General features: G+C 36.2%; 1 protein-coding gene across 1 annotated transcript; it reads right to left on the bottom strand.

Moving 5' to 3' along the window:
* Window positions 1–7016: 7016 nt before the first annotated feature.
* On the bottom strand, window positions 7017–7589 carry LOC108198114 (stress-response A/B barrel domain-containing protein UP3). Its single transcript, XM_017365888.1, has one exon. It carries the CDS (start codon window positions 7587–7589, stop codon window positions 7017–7019), a length of 573 nt encoding a protein of 190 aa, XP_017221377.1.
* Between the last annotated feature and the right edge of the window lie 8630 nt (window positions 7590–16219).

Genomic DNA, 16219 nt, shown 5'->3' on the forward strand with positions numbered 1-16219 from the left:
AAAGGTTTAGAAGTAGATACCATTTTCTTTGCCTTATGTGGAGTCCTTGTTTGCTTTCCCAATTGACAAGCAGAACATGTCTCCATCTTGACATACTTAAGCTTTGGTAGTCCTCGAACAAGCTTCTTTGCTGACAGCTTGCTGAGATGATCCATATGAGCATGTCCAAGCCTTCTATGCCAAATTTCTGGATTATTATCCACAGCTGCTAAACAAACACCTGCCTTCTGTTCTTCAAAGTTCAAAACATATATATTTCCTTCTCGTTTTGCAACTAGAGGAGTTTTGTTAGCACCAACAAGTATAGTACATTCATCCTTACCAAAGTTAACAATATGACCATCATCAAATAACTGACTTATACTAAGCAAGTTATAAGTAAGACCTTTAACATATTGTACCTTGTTGATAGAAATGATACTATTACCTATAGTTCCTTTGCCAAGAATAGGAAGAGTTTTGCTATCACCAATTGTGACACGTCCACCCTTCTTCATCTTCAAGCTTAGAAACTGAGATTTGTCTCCACTCATGTGCCTAGTGCATCCACTGTCCAATATCCATTGATTTGGCTTTACTTTAGACACGAGACAAACCTACAAAACAAACACAAACAACTCAACGTTTTGGTACCCAAATTTTGTTGGGTCCAGCAGTGTTAGTTGATAAAACATATAGAACATTAAGATCAGATTTCTTGATCCACATTTGGACCACTTTAGAACTCTTCTTCCATGTTCTGCTGGTCTTATCAGCATACTGTCTTGGAGCTGTCTTCTGTCTGTTTCTGTTGTCAGCATACTGCCTGTGAGCTGACTTCCTTTCCCAGCTTGCTGATTGAGAATTCTTCATTGGACAATTATTAGCAAGATGGCCCTTCTTTCCACATTTGTGACAAGTTACCCATGGCATGGCATAATTGTATGGAATGCCATTTTTCCCTTCATATTTCATTGATGATGTGGATGTAGAAGCTGCACCAATGCCTCCTTTGTCATGAGAACCTTTAGCTTGTTTCATCATAGATTTGAGACTTTCTTCTCCTTGAACAAACTTTCCCATGGCTTTCTGAAGATCTTTGACTTCTTGCTCCAATGATTTGATCTTTTCAGCTTGAATAGAGATTTCGGCTAAGCTTTGAGCTTTGCTTAACTCGAATGCCTCCAAGTTAGCATCCTTAGCTTTGAGATCTGCTCTCAGCGAGCTGAGTTCCTTCATGAGTGTATCATTCCTTCTTTGGATTTGCATGTTGTTCCCTTCAAGTTGTGAGATTTGTTCCTTGAGAGTAGCAATGATTCCACTGCTTGCCTTGGCACTCTTTTCATTCAAGAAATCACCTATGACTTTCTTCAAATGAACATTTTCTTTCTCGAGCTCATAGTTCTCATTCTTTAGATCAATGAGTTCCATAATTGATAGACAACTCTTATCCTGCATGGTTAGTTCACAAGATGTTGTATCAATAGAATGTAATTCAGAATTAATAGAATGTACCTCACTGTTAGTCTCTGATTCTGAATCAGTTGTCTCTATTGAGCCATCGAGACCAACAAGAGCCAAGTTAACCATCTCATCACTTGAAACATCAGAAGCTGATTCATCTTCATCATCACTCCATGTGAGAAGTGCCTTTGATTTCTTTTTGTTCTTGTAATCAGCTTGCTGTTTAGACGACTTAGACTTGTTTTTCAGCTTGTAGCAATCCCTTTTGAAATGTCCTTTCTTGCCACATTCGAAACATGCATCATCTTTTGGATCTTTCTTTGCACCAAAAGCTTTGCCCTTTTCTCTTTTCATCTTATTCTTCTTTTCGATCATTCTTTTGATTTTTCTGGACATAAGAGCTAGATCCTCATCTGATTCTGTTTCCTCATCTGATTCCAGCCTGCTGGCAGTAGAGTGGAGTGCAAGATTCTTCATTTTCTCTGTTGGCAGCTTGCTGCTTTCTGAGCTGTTAGCTTCAATTTTAGCTTCAAATTGTTCCAACTCAGCAAATATAGCCAGGTGATCCATAGTATCAATGTTGAGAGCTGACTCCAATGCTGTGACCTTGGCACCATATTCGAATGGAACAGCATTTAGAATATTCATGTTGATTTCCGATTGAGGAATCTTTTTGCCAAGTCTTTCAAGACTGTTGAGAGTGACTTGGAATCTAGCTTGGCTTTCTCGAATGGATTCTCCCTTCTTGATAGCAAAGCTTCCAAATTCTTTCATAAGCTTCCCGAGCTTGACTTTCTTTAATGCCTTTGAGCCTTCGTGATATGTCTCCAATGCATCCCAAATTTCTTTTGCAGATTTGAGAGAAGAGACCTTGTCATATTCAGCTTGATTCAGCCCATTGATTAATGTACTCCTTGCTTTTCCATTGGCAGCAACCTTTGATAGCTCGTCCGCTGTGAGAACATCAACGTCCTTGACTTTGCCATCGCTATCACGATATTCATAAGGACCTCTTTGCACAACTCTTTGCATTAGGGGATCTCTGGATAGATGAGCCTCCATTTGACCTTTCCACCAATTGTAGTTGTCAGAACCCGTGAGGAGGGGAGCTCTAAAATCGGACTTTCCCTGAAAGTTATCAGCCATATCGATCGATACTATTCCTGTTACAGAAGTATTAGTACAAACCTCGCTCTGATACCAATTGAAATTACACACCTAGAGGGGGGGTGAATAGGTGTTATGGCTAATATACCCGATTTTTATAAGTTACCGAATAATTAATCTGTCAAAGACAGCCTGCTGTTAATTTTCAGAGTAACCAGTTAGCCTGCTAATAAGATAAATGCAATGCAGATAATATAAAGCAGTATGCTAGCAACACCAAGAATTTTAGCCAGGTTCGACCCCTAACCCTAATGGTCTACGTCCTGGTCCCCTACCAACTGGTAAGAGATTATATTATTAATCAATAATATCAACGATTACAAGATTCAATAATATAACTCCCTTTCTCCCTTGTTCCTGTTATCAGCCTGCTGAAACCCCTGAACCACGAACCAAAAGCCTACCAAGACCTATACTTCCCAAGTATACTCTCCTAGCTAACTAGTTCCCTTGTTCCCTTGTTTCACAAGCTCGATACACAGCAACAAAACATTACACCTTGAACAATACAATGAATGAGTGTAATACAACCGAAACTATGAACTCTCAATATAGATATATACGAATATAAGTACTAGAGCTCAACAAAAGATTTAGCAATGTAAAGAGTTGTATTTCAGAAAGCTTGGTGTGTTCTCCTCGTTCTCTCTGCCGAAAATGAAAGCACACACAAATTTATATACATCATACCAACGGTCATAATCCAACAAACTTCCCAACGATCTTGGTAACAACCTCACGTTTAAATTTGAATTGAATGATGAACGTTTGAATGAAGTAAGATTACTGAGTAAAGGATAAGATCCATTTGAAAGCATCTCAGTAAGACATTTAAACTAAAACCCGTTTGAAACAAAGTAGGAGTTTGTTAAAGATAAGATTTATTTGAGATAAAATCTCCTATTTGTTAGGAAAACGTTTTTGAATGAAAACTCTTTATAAAACTGAGCTCTAATATTTATATCAGATATATATAAATATTAGAATCCTTACAAAGTCGTTTCCTATTAAATCTCCTTGAAAATAGACTTTGATCTTTATCCGATTGTTTCTCTGTTCACGCTGTAAGCCTGCTGATAGCTTGAAAATATTCCTGTAAGCTTGCTGACAGCTATAATCATGCTAACATCCTGAAATACTGTTAGTCCGCATAAACAACCTTTGATAGCATGCTTACACATATCAGTTTCATGTTATTAGCTTGCTGTTAGTGTCATCATCAAAACCTTGAGAGTATCACTGTTTAATTTATAATGCACTAAGCCGGGGGTCTTCACGGAAACAGCCTCACTACTTTAAGGTAGGGGCATGACTGCGTACATCTTACCCTCCTCAGACCATGCTTTAAGCGGGATATACTGAGTATGTTTGGTTTGGTTTGGTTTATTCAACATGTTATGAATTAGGAAGAGTAAAACATAAAATATATTTTAAAAAATACACGAAATGTATCGGTTCATAAAATTTATAAAAATTCATGAGATTTTGAATAACATTATATTTAAATAAAATTTAAATACTCTCAATTAAAATACGAACAAATTTTAAACATATTTTAAAATTCTCACCGAATAGAAAAATATTCCTATCCTATCCTATTTTATGTGAGCTAATTTGAAGGACACGCTTTTCAAGAATTGATGTTTGATTTCAATTTGAAACCCCCAAAATGTGACGTAGAGGTTAAATAAAAGTGTGCTATATAAAATATGGGTGACTGTAATAATTTTAATAGAAATTATACATACAAGATTCATCTTTTTGGTACATTAAAGAAAAAGGTAATTCAAATGAAATGAGACCGGGAGAAAATTTTTTCTAGATTATTTGAAAGTTTAATTAAATAATAAAAGATTCTAATATATATTTTTTAAATTTGAATTGAATATGCATGTCTTTCACAAATTAAAAAGAATCTTAAAAATCTCACTCAAGTACATCTTATTAATCTATATTCATAATCTTATTGTTTAGTTTTTAAAATTTTTCTATCCATATTTTGGGTTCTGCTCACTCGTCATAGTTTAGTTTGATCCAGAGTCTGGATCCCAAATCTCATAAATTTCACATGATTGTTTTCAATAGAAATAGATCACGGATAAGGATTTGTTTGAAATTAAATTCATGGTCAATTTATGGGATATATTCAGCCAAATCATTTAGGTACTCCAAATTTTGTTATCAATTTTTTTTCACAAATAACATTTCTCACACATGATTAGTTTTAATTGGGTGGTTGATATGCATACAAGGCGTCTCATTATTATATTATTATTAATGTGAATTGAACCAATCAGTCAAGAAAAAAAATTTGAGAAGAGTTTTTGGGTACCTAACATTTTCCCATGAAGGGTTGATTTTAATAAGCAAATTTTAATTATATATTTGTTAAAATCTAATCATGTACAATGGCATATGATTTTAATCAATGTTTTTTTCAGTGCTGGAAGTGCGTGAATAGATGACTAAATGCAACGGCCCAATATATACAAATGTAACAAATCAATTAAGTTTCGAAAAGAGATATTTAAATACTAAAACACCCAAGAGATCAAGGCAGTAAGCCCAATCAGTCCAACCTCATTGCACCCAGGTCCATAATACATTTCATATTCAGACTCACTCAATAGTTGAGCAGAGTGCCAAACACTTCACTCCAGTAGACACCAGCAGCAAGGTCCCAGACTCTTGCCCAGATATTCCTCAATGCCTCCTGCTGGTTCTTCGTCCCAGGCGCCGAAGGCTCTGAGTACGTACGAACCATTCTATATAGCTTGGAGAAGCTCGAGTCTATGACTGGTAGAGTAACACTTGTTACCAGGCCTCCATTTTACAATGGAGAGGAAACTGAAAAGAGTTTAAGTTCGTTAAAAACATTAATTTACTACACTCATACTGAGTCCTATGTAGTATGCACTTTGCTTATCGATAGTACCTTATAAACCGAAACTTGTCACACGAAAAACAGAAAATGTGTAATGATTAATTACTAGTGAAGTATCAAATAATTGATAATGCAGAAGCACTCTGCAAGTGTTTATATACTTAGACCATGTTATTGGTTTAACTGAATTTACAAGAATGAACTTGCCTGAATAGCTACCGTGATGGAGCATTCAGTCACAGAGTAATGTACTTGAATGAATCTATCAGCTATACTGCTTCACTCTGTTTTTGCTAAGTAGCATCACTACAAAACTTTCATGTCGTATGTGTTGTGAACATCTTTGCAACATCACGATTGGCTCTATAGTCGGTGAGAGAATGTTGCAAATATTACAGATCGAACTTTACAGGCAAACAAGGAAAGGGTGTAACCAGATCAATACCACATGCACCACAAACTTGCAAGTGCAAAGTAGAAGTTCCAAGTAATCAACTAATCATATGCCCTTGTATGCAAGAATCTCAATAGATTCTGTCATCTTGTGCACTCAGTTTTAAGTGTGCAAACTCATAGCCAGCTACTGTGAGTCTGTGATACAACAAGACACGGGAGCATACTTCACTGAACTGCTGAAGCTCTCTCAGTAAAATACTTACTTGAGTTCGTATACACCATGATTAAGCTGACCTTAAGCTTTGAACATTTCCATAATTATTTGTCTCAATCAAAGTTGGGCTGGCTTCCATAATTATCTAAAAATTAAATCTTGAAAGCTCCTTGATTTGCGATGTTTTTTTTTGCCAAGTCTATATTTGCAATGTTTGAATGTCTTTATAGGCAAGAACTTGATCGATATTCTCATCTTATGAACTCGTCTCAGAGAGATTAAACTCCTACCCAGCGACTGTGATGCAGGGGTGTACACCTAATTCAGCCACTCCTGCTCTGTTCGTAAAACTCTTAAGTCCGTCTGAGACTCTGAGCCGACCTCCACTATCAACAGAGCACCATAACAAGTTTTCTCAACAAAAATTGAGCCTACCTCAAGCTTAGACAGTTTGTACTTTGTACACAAGTTTACGTGTAGCATATTATTCGGTCTGTGAGGCTCTCAACAATCATTTATCACTTATAACTTACTATTCTGATATAAGTAAATCCTGTATAAATTTTTTGCTAAATTTACATTTAGAGTGGAGCTCAAATTGATTGGATTGGAGGCTAAAGTTTTAAATTCATCTGAATTTAGTTGAAACCAGCAATATTCTACTCGGCTCATCCCGCCTTATTGCAACAGATCAATCAACATATAATTTCCGATTGATGTAATGTAACTTAGGATCAAAGTTTAATGCCAATTTCAACTTTTACCCAGGCTTACAAGGTACACAAGCAGTCAAATTATAGGAGAGCATTTCACAACTGGTTCTAGCACCATCTTCAATGCTTCATTATTGATAACCAAAAGAAAATCTACCAGACAAATTCAACACCTGAACCATTAGAGACTAACCGATTGCTACGGCTGAATCACATAGTCAATCACCAACACACTGTCCACCGTATCCTTAACTCTCTCCTTCTGCGAATCCAGCTCCTCCGAATTCACATCCAGATCATCCAATTCAATCACACCAGCAACCACAGCTAACGAAGCAATCGAAAACCCCTTGGCTCTCTCAGGCGAAAAGTTTTTACCATAACTAATCTGACTCATCACCGGGAACTTACTCTTGAGTCCTCCAATCACTTCAAACAAAGCATCACTTACTTCGTCACTTAATCCATCCTTGATTCTCAACAACTTCACCCTCATCGCGGATCCTGCTGCTACCGCCACTGCTCCATCGAGCTCATCAACGATCCAATCCACCGCCATTGAGTCCTCAACAATCGGCCTAACCGCCTCCCTCACAACATCAACGTGCGCAGGATGCACAGCATAAGCATTCAAATCTTCCTTGGAGCTGTAACGACTATGAAGCATGTGAGTGAACGTGAGCGACGACGAGGATTCAATGCGATGCACCGGTCCAGCGGTTATATAAACCACTGGATCAAGCGAGCTCAGGCCGTTAAGACCGTTAATCATGGCGGTTATTTTTGACTCTTCCGTGTCTGGTTTGACTTTGAAGAGGACTACGTGCTCGATTATTTGTGATTTAGTTGAAATTTTAACAGGAGAAATGAAGGGGGAAAATGAGTTGCGGCGAATATTGAAGCTTCTGGAGACGGAGACATGGAGCCTTGACGGAGGTAAAAAATTAGTGCGTGCGTGCAAGCGGCTCGGACTCGTTGTCGTAGTCATCGTTAGTGTTGAACACTTGACGGTGTGAGTTTTGAGCGGTGACGGCGAAGTTTATAACATTGGACTAGGTCGTTACTAGGGCTGATCGCGGTCCGGTTTGGTTCGGGTTGGAGGTAGAACCGGAACCAAACCATATATTAGCGGTTTTTTATAATCTCAAATCAACCCGCGACCCGCAAACCAATTAACCCGGACCAAGCGGTGCGGTTTTTAATGGTTCGGTTAAGCGGATTGATCGGTTTATGACTAAGACTTATAATCAGAAATGAGAATTCATGAATAATACTAGAAAATAGAGGATCATTTTGTCTCAATTTACATAATTTCACATAGTTAAATTAAAATACAAATTTTAGTCTAATAAAATGCATAAAGTTGAACCGAAGTCGTGGAATACCGAATTGATATGACTTGTAGTTGGTATTGATAAGGTAAGCAACTAAACAACCTAGCAAGTATAAACTAAAAACTTAATATATTTATGTAAAACTAATATTTTGTATATATATAATATTAAATATTTATATTATATATATACACATGCGGTTCGGTTTTATAACGGGTTGGTTTAATATAAAACCGAAACCAACCCACAAACCACGGTTTTTTAAATTAGTCGAACCGAAACCGTAAACCTCATTTCGGTTTCGGTTTGAATCGGATTAATATCGGATTGGTTTATGCGGATTTTGCGGTTTAAACCAGACCGTGATCACCCCTAGTCGTTACTGTGTACAAAAGCATCTCCAAACCATCGAAAACCTTTAGCTAAAAGTTGAGTTGTCATAGTAAAAATAAAAAAATTTGGCGATCAACTCGAACAATTCAACTCCAACCATACCCAGCTGTTGTCTATAATTTTAGCCAACCCTCTTTGGATGGTTAAATTTGTCGAATCTCTCCAGGTCTATAAAAAATCTGTAGCAAGATTGCACATCATTTATTACCATATTGAACTGATATATTCTATTTTAACAATTTAAAATATTAATAACATACTATTTTTAAATTATAGCTAACCAATATAATCAATACCATTGAAGCAAAATGTCTTACTGGTTCAACAAATTTTACATAATGTCTTACAGGTCCCATTTAGCAAACGATTATCGACGTTCATTTTTAATGTGTAATCAAAGTGTTTGTTAGATGTTATAAACTATATCATCATTTTCACTTTTGTAAAAAAGAAATGTATTTGATTCCATAAATAAATTATATTATGTGATATATTTTTAAATAATGATTGATTCATTAATTCATAAATAAATTATATTATGTGATATATTAATTTTTAAATTATATTATATGTGTAAATCTCAATCATAATTTGGTCAATTTGACCATTCAAAATCAAACATGACATTTAAAATGATATGGAGGGAGTATAATTGTAACTTATATAATTATGCTCTGAATATCAGAACTATGGTCAAATTTTTCACCGAGTTACAGGTTGCACTAAATAAATAGAAGTGTCTATTTCAGCAATTTGATTTTAGTGGTGGTACGATTCTTCAATCTGGAGACTCCGCTAAAACCACGATAATACTATGTTAACTTACCATCTCTTCTGAAATCAAAGGTGTTAGTAGAAGTCACTAAATCGATAATACTATGGATGTTTGTACTGAACTTCTTGTATATTTGCAGATGTACAGGGACAAAGGTTTGGAAGCTGCAAGCCTGGTTGTGATGCACTTGCACTTGCACCACAATTAAACCAGATATGTTGTTGCCACAAAGTAAAGGGTTGTTCCCGCAAAGCAGCATCTCAAGAAGAATTACGAGAAACAAATATAATACAGAACGAGATGAGCCATATGAGATTAGAAAACTGAATAATGCTGCTATGTGTATATGTATTTGCTCTGTGAACTGGAAAACAAACTTGCATTACGTGATAACTAGAAACTGAAAGAAATACAATTGATATACTTGCACGCACACCTGAGTGATAGCAAGAAAACAGGAACTACACATCTATCGACTTCCTATCACATATAACCACTACTTATTCAAACTCTCCTGAAAGCAGACTTTACTGCTTTATTTAAAATTCATAAATTAATATAACTAGGAAATACGATTCTTTTTCTTTATAGATGGTTAATACATTGTCCACGGTGTAAAAATATATTTCATAAATTTTTAGTGGATCGGATCTCCAATCCGATTATCCACGATCCGAATGAACCGGATATGGATTGACTTGTAAAATATTTGATTCCCGATCCGATCCGATCCGAATCCGATAAAATTAAATGAATTAAGATATGAATTTGACTAGATCCGATCCAAATTCAATCCATTTACAGGCTAGATCAGAGTCCGGCTGAAACTCGAATTTAGTGAAAATTTTGTAATAAGGTACGTAAGAGCAAGTCCAACAATGTCCTACTAGATGCCTTATAAATATAATAAAATATAGTGTCTTAGACTTGTGCATTATAGCTCCAACAATATGCCTCATAATTGTGCATTATTATTGATATAATATTATATTTCAATTACAATTGGAGGGAAGGGAAAAGATGAGTGAGAAGATATGTGTAAAGAGGGAGGGAAAGTAATTTTTTACTGATAAAAGTGAAATAAGGCATGTTTAGTGGTGCCTTAAAAATGAGGCATTTGGTGAATGTCCTAGTGTTTTTAAGGCACCACTAGTATATTGTTGGAGCATTCATTTATATAAAATGTCTTAAATTCTAGTTTTAGACATTGTTTTAGGACACTCTTGGACTTGCTTAAATATCTCGTGCACGTCAGTGGTGACGAAGGGTCTAGTTAAGTTGGGGCGTATTTAACTAGAATTTTTATCAATTATATTATTACACGGTTTTAATGATTATCAAATTTTAATTTTATACGAATTTTGGATAAAGTATTGTAGAGTTTTTTTTTTTTCTTTTTTAACGTAGGAACCCGCACTTAAGCGACATGCTCTGATCCAGGAGGCATAATCACAAATTCTGCTCCCTTCGGGAGTCGAAGCTGTGACCAAGAGGATACATGTCCCCTCTTTTAACCAGCTCAACCAACCCTTGCGGGCAAGTATTGTAGAGTTGACGTAGAGTGTTTATGAGTTAAGTACAATACTTCAATATTTTATGAATTTTGTCGGATTTTAAAATCTTAAAATTACACTAAACAATCCCACAAAATCAATCGTTTTATGAGTCAAAAAATATTCATTAGCTTTTAAATACCATAGATTTTAAATAAAATATCATCAGATTTCTAAATATAATATAAAATCATGATTGAATGCCACCAGATTTCATAACATAATTTAATATCTCAATTTTTTTTGGTCATAAGACTTTCACGTTAGTGAATTGTAACGAAATATAATACCAAAAGAATCGGAATAGCTTTTTTCATACATAAAAACTTTCATTGAACCAAAGGGCATGTCAAAAAGTCCCACAAGAAATTAGATAAAGATTTATGATGCCTGAAAAAAAACACTTGAAAGAAAACAAAATCCGCGCAACTAAGAAGAAAGGAGAACTTTCATTAAAAAAAAAATCTATAGACTAACCGAAGGTCATGCAGAGATGGCCCCGGAGATTTAGCCAATAAAACTTTATTGACTGAGAAGAAAACCCAGATGAAGGACAAAAATCCGCAGAAAGAAATAAAATAAAAAAGAGAGGAAAAAAGGAAGAAAGAAACAAGCACGAAAGATTATGCCAGACACCAAAACAAAGTCATCTAAAATGACACAATCATTAAATTAACGACAATCAAAATCGCAATATATGATCAAAAAGCCATCAACCATGGCACTCCCTCAGAAGGAACACAATAATTCAAACTAAAAATACAACATGCCCAAAACACAATTTACGATATAAAGTCTTATAAATCTAGTAATAAACGAATCACAAAATTCAGTTACGAGATATATAACTCATACCATTTTCGTGGGGTCAATTCACACAATCCTTACCTATATATATATATATAGGAGTAAGATCCTGGGAGAACTCATACTATCAAGAGAACCGAGAGAACTACTACATCTGCCGTTGATTAAGAATCTTAATATAATTATATTCTTAAATAATATCCTTACAAAATCAATCAAATCTAATGAGGCTGGGGGTATATTGGTACTATCAAAAAACAAGAAATCAATGACAACTTATTACCAAATTTAATGATATTTCTTGCTGTATTTAATTTCTAAAAGATCTAATCAATTTTATATTATAATGAGTAAATTAAAATCAATGTAATATAACAATTCTTTCAGATTCCTTCTCACATCAAGCATAATACACGATGCAATCATAACGGAATTGATAATTTCGACGAATTCACACGATCAATAACAAAGGTAAGATACGTCAAATATTTTGGGGTTTAGAGCTCTATGGAGTGTTCCTGAGATGAGCAAAAGCAATAGTAATGGTTGCATGAGGGGCGTGAGTACTTGAGTTTTTCTCACTGATTTTGGTGTTTCGTTCTTGTGTTTCATGATGGGATAAAATATAGGATTGGGCTAGGGTTTTATGTAGAATTATTTGTGTGCCTCCCCGTCTAATTTGCTTGTAAAGTCTAAACAAGGAGACTGTTGTTTGTCTAGATGCCGGGACTATCTTGAAGTTTTAAAATTCCGAGGCATAATTTTCTGGTTTACAGAGATCGGATTATTGTTTATTAGGTGTTTTTTGGTTTCACAAACCTGGGTGCCTCATATGTGTTCTGATGGTCCTGTGTTTTTTTATGTTGAGGTTCTATGCAATCGTGAGGTATTCTGCAGATTTGGATGTTAGTTCCCTCTTGGTAAATAACTGTTAGGTACTAGTATGGTTGTTATTTTACACTAACTATAAGAAAGATTGTAGAGGGGGGGGTTGAATATAATCTTTTACAAATTTAAAAGATTCAAGAACAATACACTAAGAACACAGCAAACAGAAAAACACCAAGTATTAAAAATACGGGTGGATTGAATGATCCACCCGTGAGATTTTATATATAGAAGAATCTGTGGATTGTTTACAATTCGCACAGCTGCTGGTTCATCACTCAAGAACAAGTTCTAACTCTCAGATTTTCTCTTAAGTAATTTGAACAAGTTCAACTGATGCTTCTAACTTGGTTATATACTCCAAGTTTTACAAAGCTTTTAGCTAGATTACAAAATGCACTCTAATCTAAAAACAATGCTGCACATCTTTGTCTTATGCATGCTTTCTGAGATGTCTTCATCTTTGACCATCATCTTGATTTGATCCAGATTGCATTGCATGAGATAAGTATGTTTCTGCTTCTTCTTTATTTTCCTAATTAGGCTTCCATGTCTATTTTAGTGTAATTCGATCCATGTGATTTTCAATCCATGTGATTTGTCAGACTTGAGCTCTAGTCGCTTTCAACTGCTCTTTGTTTCATCAGTTGAAAGTTCTGATTACTTTCAACCGCTCTTAGCTTCAGTTGAAAGATGTGATATTCTCATCAGTTGAATGAATTATGAGTTTCATCAGTTGAATGAATTACGAGCTTCATCAGTTGAGTGCTGTTCCAATCTCATCAGTTGAATTCCTTTGCATCATCAGTTGAATACTTAGTCTTCAGTTGAATGCTTGGTTTTCATCAGTTGAAACATGGTTCAGTCTTCATCAGTTGAATAGTTACATCTCATCAGTTGAATGTCCTTCACTTAGATAAAATTACATGGCATTTGATATTTACAATTAGCCATCCTATTCTACCCATCCGTTGACAATTCCCAAAAACAAGAAATATAACAATTACAACTGAAATTTGATAAAGATACTAAGTAAGACATGTTACAAAATTTTTATGTTATCATCAAAAATTATTGATTCCTAACAATCTCCCCCAATTTATGACTGGATAAGATGCAGACATAAATTCTACACTTGATGATAACAAAACATTAATAAAATAAAATACAGAAATTAAATATAAGAGTTAGAAAAGTTTACAGATGATTATGCTCCTCTAGACTGAGCAGTTACTTGTTTCTAGAAGATCTTCTTCTTCTGGACTTAAGTTTTTCTTCAAGAATATCAATCTGTTTCTGAAAGATCCTGTAGAACCATTCTTCATCACTGTCTTGCCTGTTGAGCTTGGATTGGAGAGTCTTCAGAGTATTTAAGCTAGCAACCTTGAGTTGATCTTTAGGTCTAAAAAATCTCCTAACACCTTGATTGTTCCTAAATTCCATGATTGGAGTAGGTTCATGGTGAATTTTCTTTCCATTGTAGGGGATTTTCAGCCTTCTCTGCAGACTAGCATCTAAGGACCATTCCTTCCTGATTTCAAGGATTCTCTTTATTACCATTTGCTTTGCAGGTGGTGTAAATCCTCCTGTCCTCTTCATGGAAGCATATATCTTTGTTAAAGAGCTGAATCCCTCAGAATTCAGAACTCTGTGAAGAGGCCAGATGACATCACCCTTGTTTTTGTAGGAGAATACCAATCTTTCAGGTAATTTGGAAGTTGCTTCTATTCCTCTTACTTCTTGAAGATCATCCAGCTCCAGCTCCAACTCAGAGATTTCTTCAATATTGGCAATGACAAGATAGTCATCTGGATTTTCAGGTTCTTTTGGAGGTTTAGGAGGGTTAGCCATCCTCTTAGCCACAGACTTGCCTTTCTTCTTTGGCTTGGAAGTTTCTTGAACAAGAAAAGCTGGAATTGGGATATCTTCCAAGACAATTGGCTCCTCCTTTGGCATTATTGGCTCATCATGGAAGTTGACATCTGGATGTACCACTGTGGTGTCCTTGATTAGAGAAGAAGGCTTTGAGATAGGCTTTTCAGGCACTTCTTCTCTTCTCTTGGCTGCCTCAGGCATCTTAGATCTAGATTTGACTCTCTTTTTCTTTGGAGAAGATTCAAGAGTCAATCTTTTCTCAGTTTGAAGCTCAGCTGCCAACTCCTCTTCTAGCTCAATAGCATACCTTTCATCAACCTTTATTTCTTGATTCAAGGAGAGTTGAGATTCATACTCCTTTCTTTCACATTCTCTGGCCACCTCTTCAGCTTTTGCAAATGAGTAGTGAGGATGGCCAGTTCCAATAAACAGCTTTTGGCCTTCTCTGTAGATGATGGCAAAGTGAGATTTCAGGGCCACATCTGTAGAATCTTTGTAGGTCTTAATTTCTTGGCCCAAAAGCTTGTATTCATTCTTGTCAGGCCTGGCTAGTGGAAAGTAGATTGAGCTTGAGTCTTTTCCAGGCCTGGAGTAACCACAACTGTTTGGGAATAGGATGGCCTTGAACTCATTCAAAAATGATGGCTCACCCTTTTCTTTCTTGGAAGGAATAACAATTTCAGGTGTGATCACCCTGAGAATTGTAGTTGTTGTGGGAAAAGTGGTGGCTGCAGATGAAGATTGAGAGGTTGCAGAAGTGTTCTTTCCCAATAGAGCTACTCTCCTCTCAATAGAATCCAGAACTGCAAGTCTTTCAAATTTTTTCTTTTCTTTCTCAGTATGGAAAGGAGGAGGAATTCTGCTTACTAACTCTGCAGGAGTAGGCAAGGGTTCTTTCTCCCCCTTTTTGTTAGCAGCAAGTGTAGTGGAAGAACTGGAGAGAGAAATACCAGAAGCCAGAAGAAGATGTTGGAGAAGTCCAGTTTGCGCTCTTTGATGTTGGAGCATCTCTTCCATCCTAGAATTTAAAATGTGGACATTTTCTTCCAGAGCCTCCACTTGCTTTTCCAACTGAACTTGCTTTTCTCAGTTGTAGATATTGCAGACTTGACTTGAGCAGGAGTCTTTTCATCAATCTGTTTGGTGAGATCAGTCTTGACAGAAGTGATGAGAGAGTTGAGATGCTCTACCTCCTTCTGAAAGTGGAGAGATTGATACTTGTGGAGTTTGAGATTATCCAGAGCCTGACTGGCAATAGTGGCTGAGATAGATGGAGAAGAGGACCCAGCTTGAGGTTGGAGAATGGAGGAGACTTGCCTTTTTAGCTCCATGCTGACTGCAGCTGCATTGGCAGACTGAATGGAGAGCCAAGAGGGAAGAGAAGTTGTATGTTGTTCACCAAGAGATTCCTCAAGTGCATCATTGAGGTCTTCATCACTGTCATCATAGTGAAAATCATCTCCAGCATTGGCAGGCAGAGTTGTAAGTGCCTCCTTTACTCTAAGCATAGATGATGAAGTGTGAATCAGATTTAGACTCCTCTCAGCTGCTTGATTATCCATCCTTGCAAAAGCTTGGATAGAAGACATCCCATGAGTAAAAGTCTCAGGGTCTAGTGAAACACTATCCAATATGGATCTGTATTCTGCTTGAAATTCTTGTTCACTAAACCCTTCATTGACACCCGCATTTCTCTCATTTTCTCTCTGTTCTTGCATCAAGGGCTCCCCTTGGCTCACCACACTCCTTACCTCTCCCTCACTTACCCTTACTAAAG

The sequence above is a fragment of the Daucus carota genome, chromosome 8 (assembly GCF_001625215.2).
Source record: "Daucus carota subsp. sativus chromosome 8, DH1 v3.0, whole genome shotgun sequence".
Lineage (NCBI taxonomy): Eukaryota > Viridiplantae > Streptophyta > Magnoliopsida > Apiales > Apiaceae > Daucus > Daucus carota.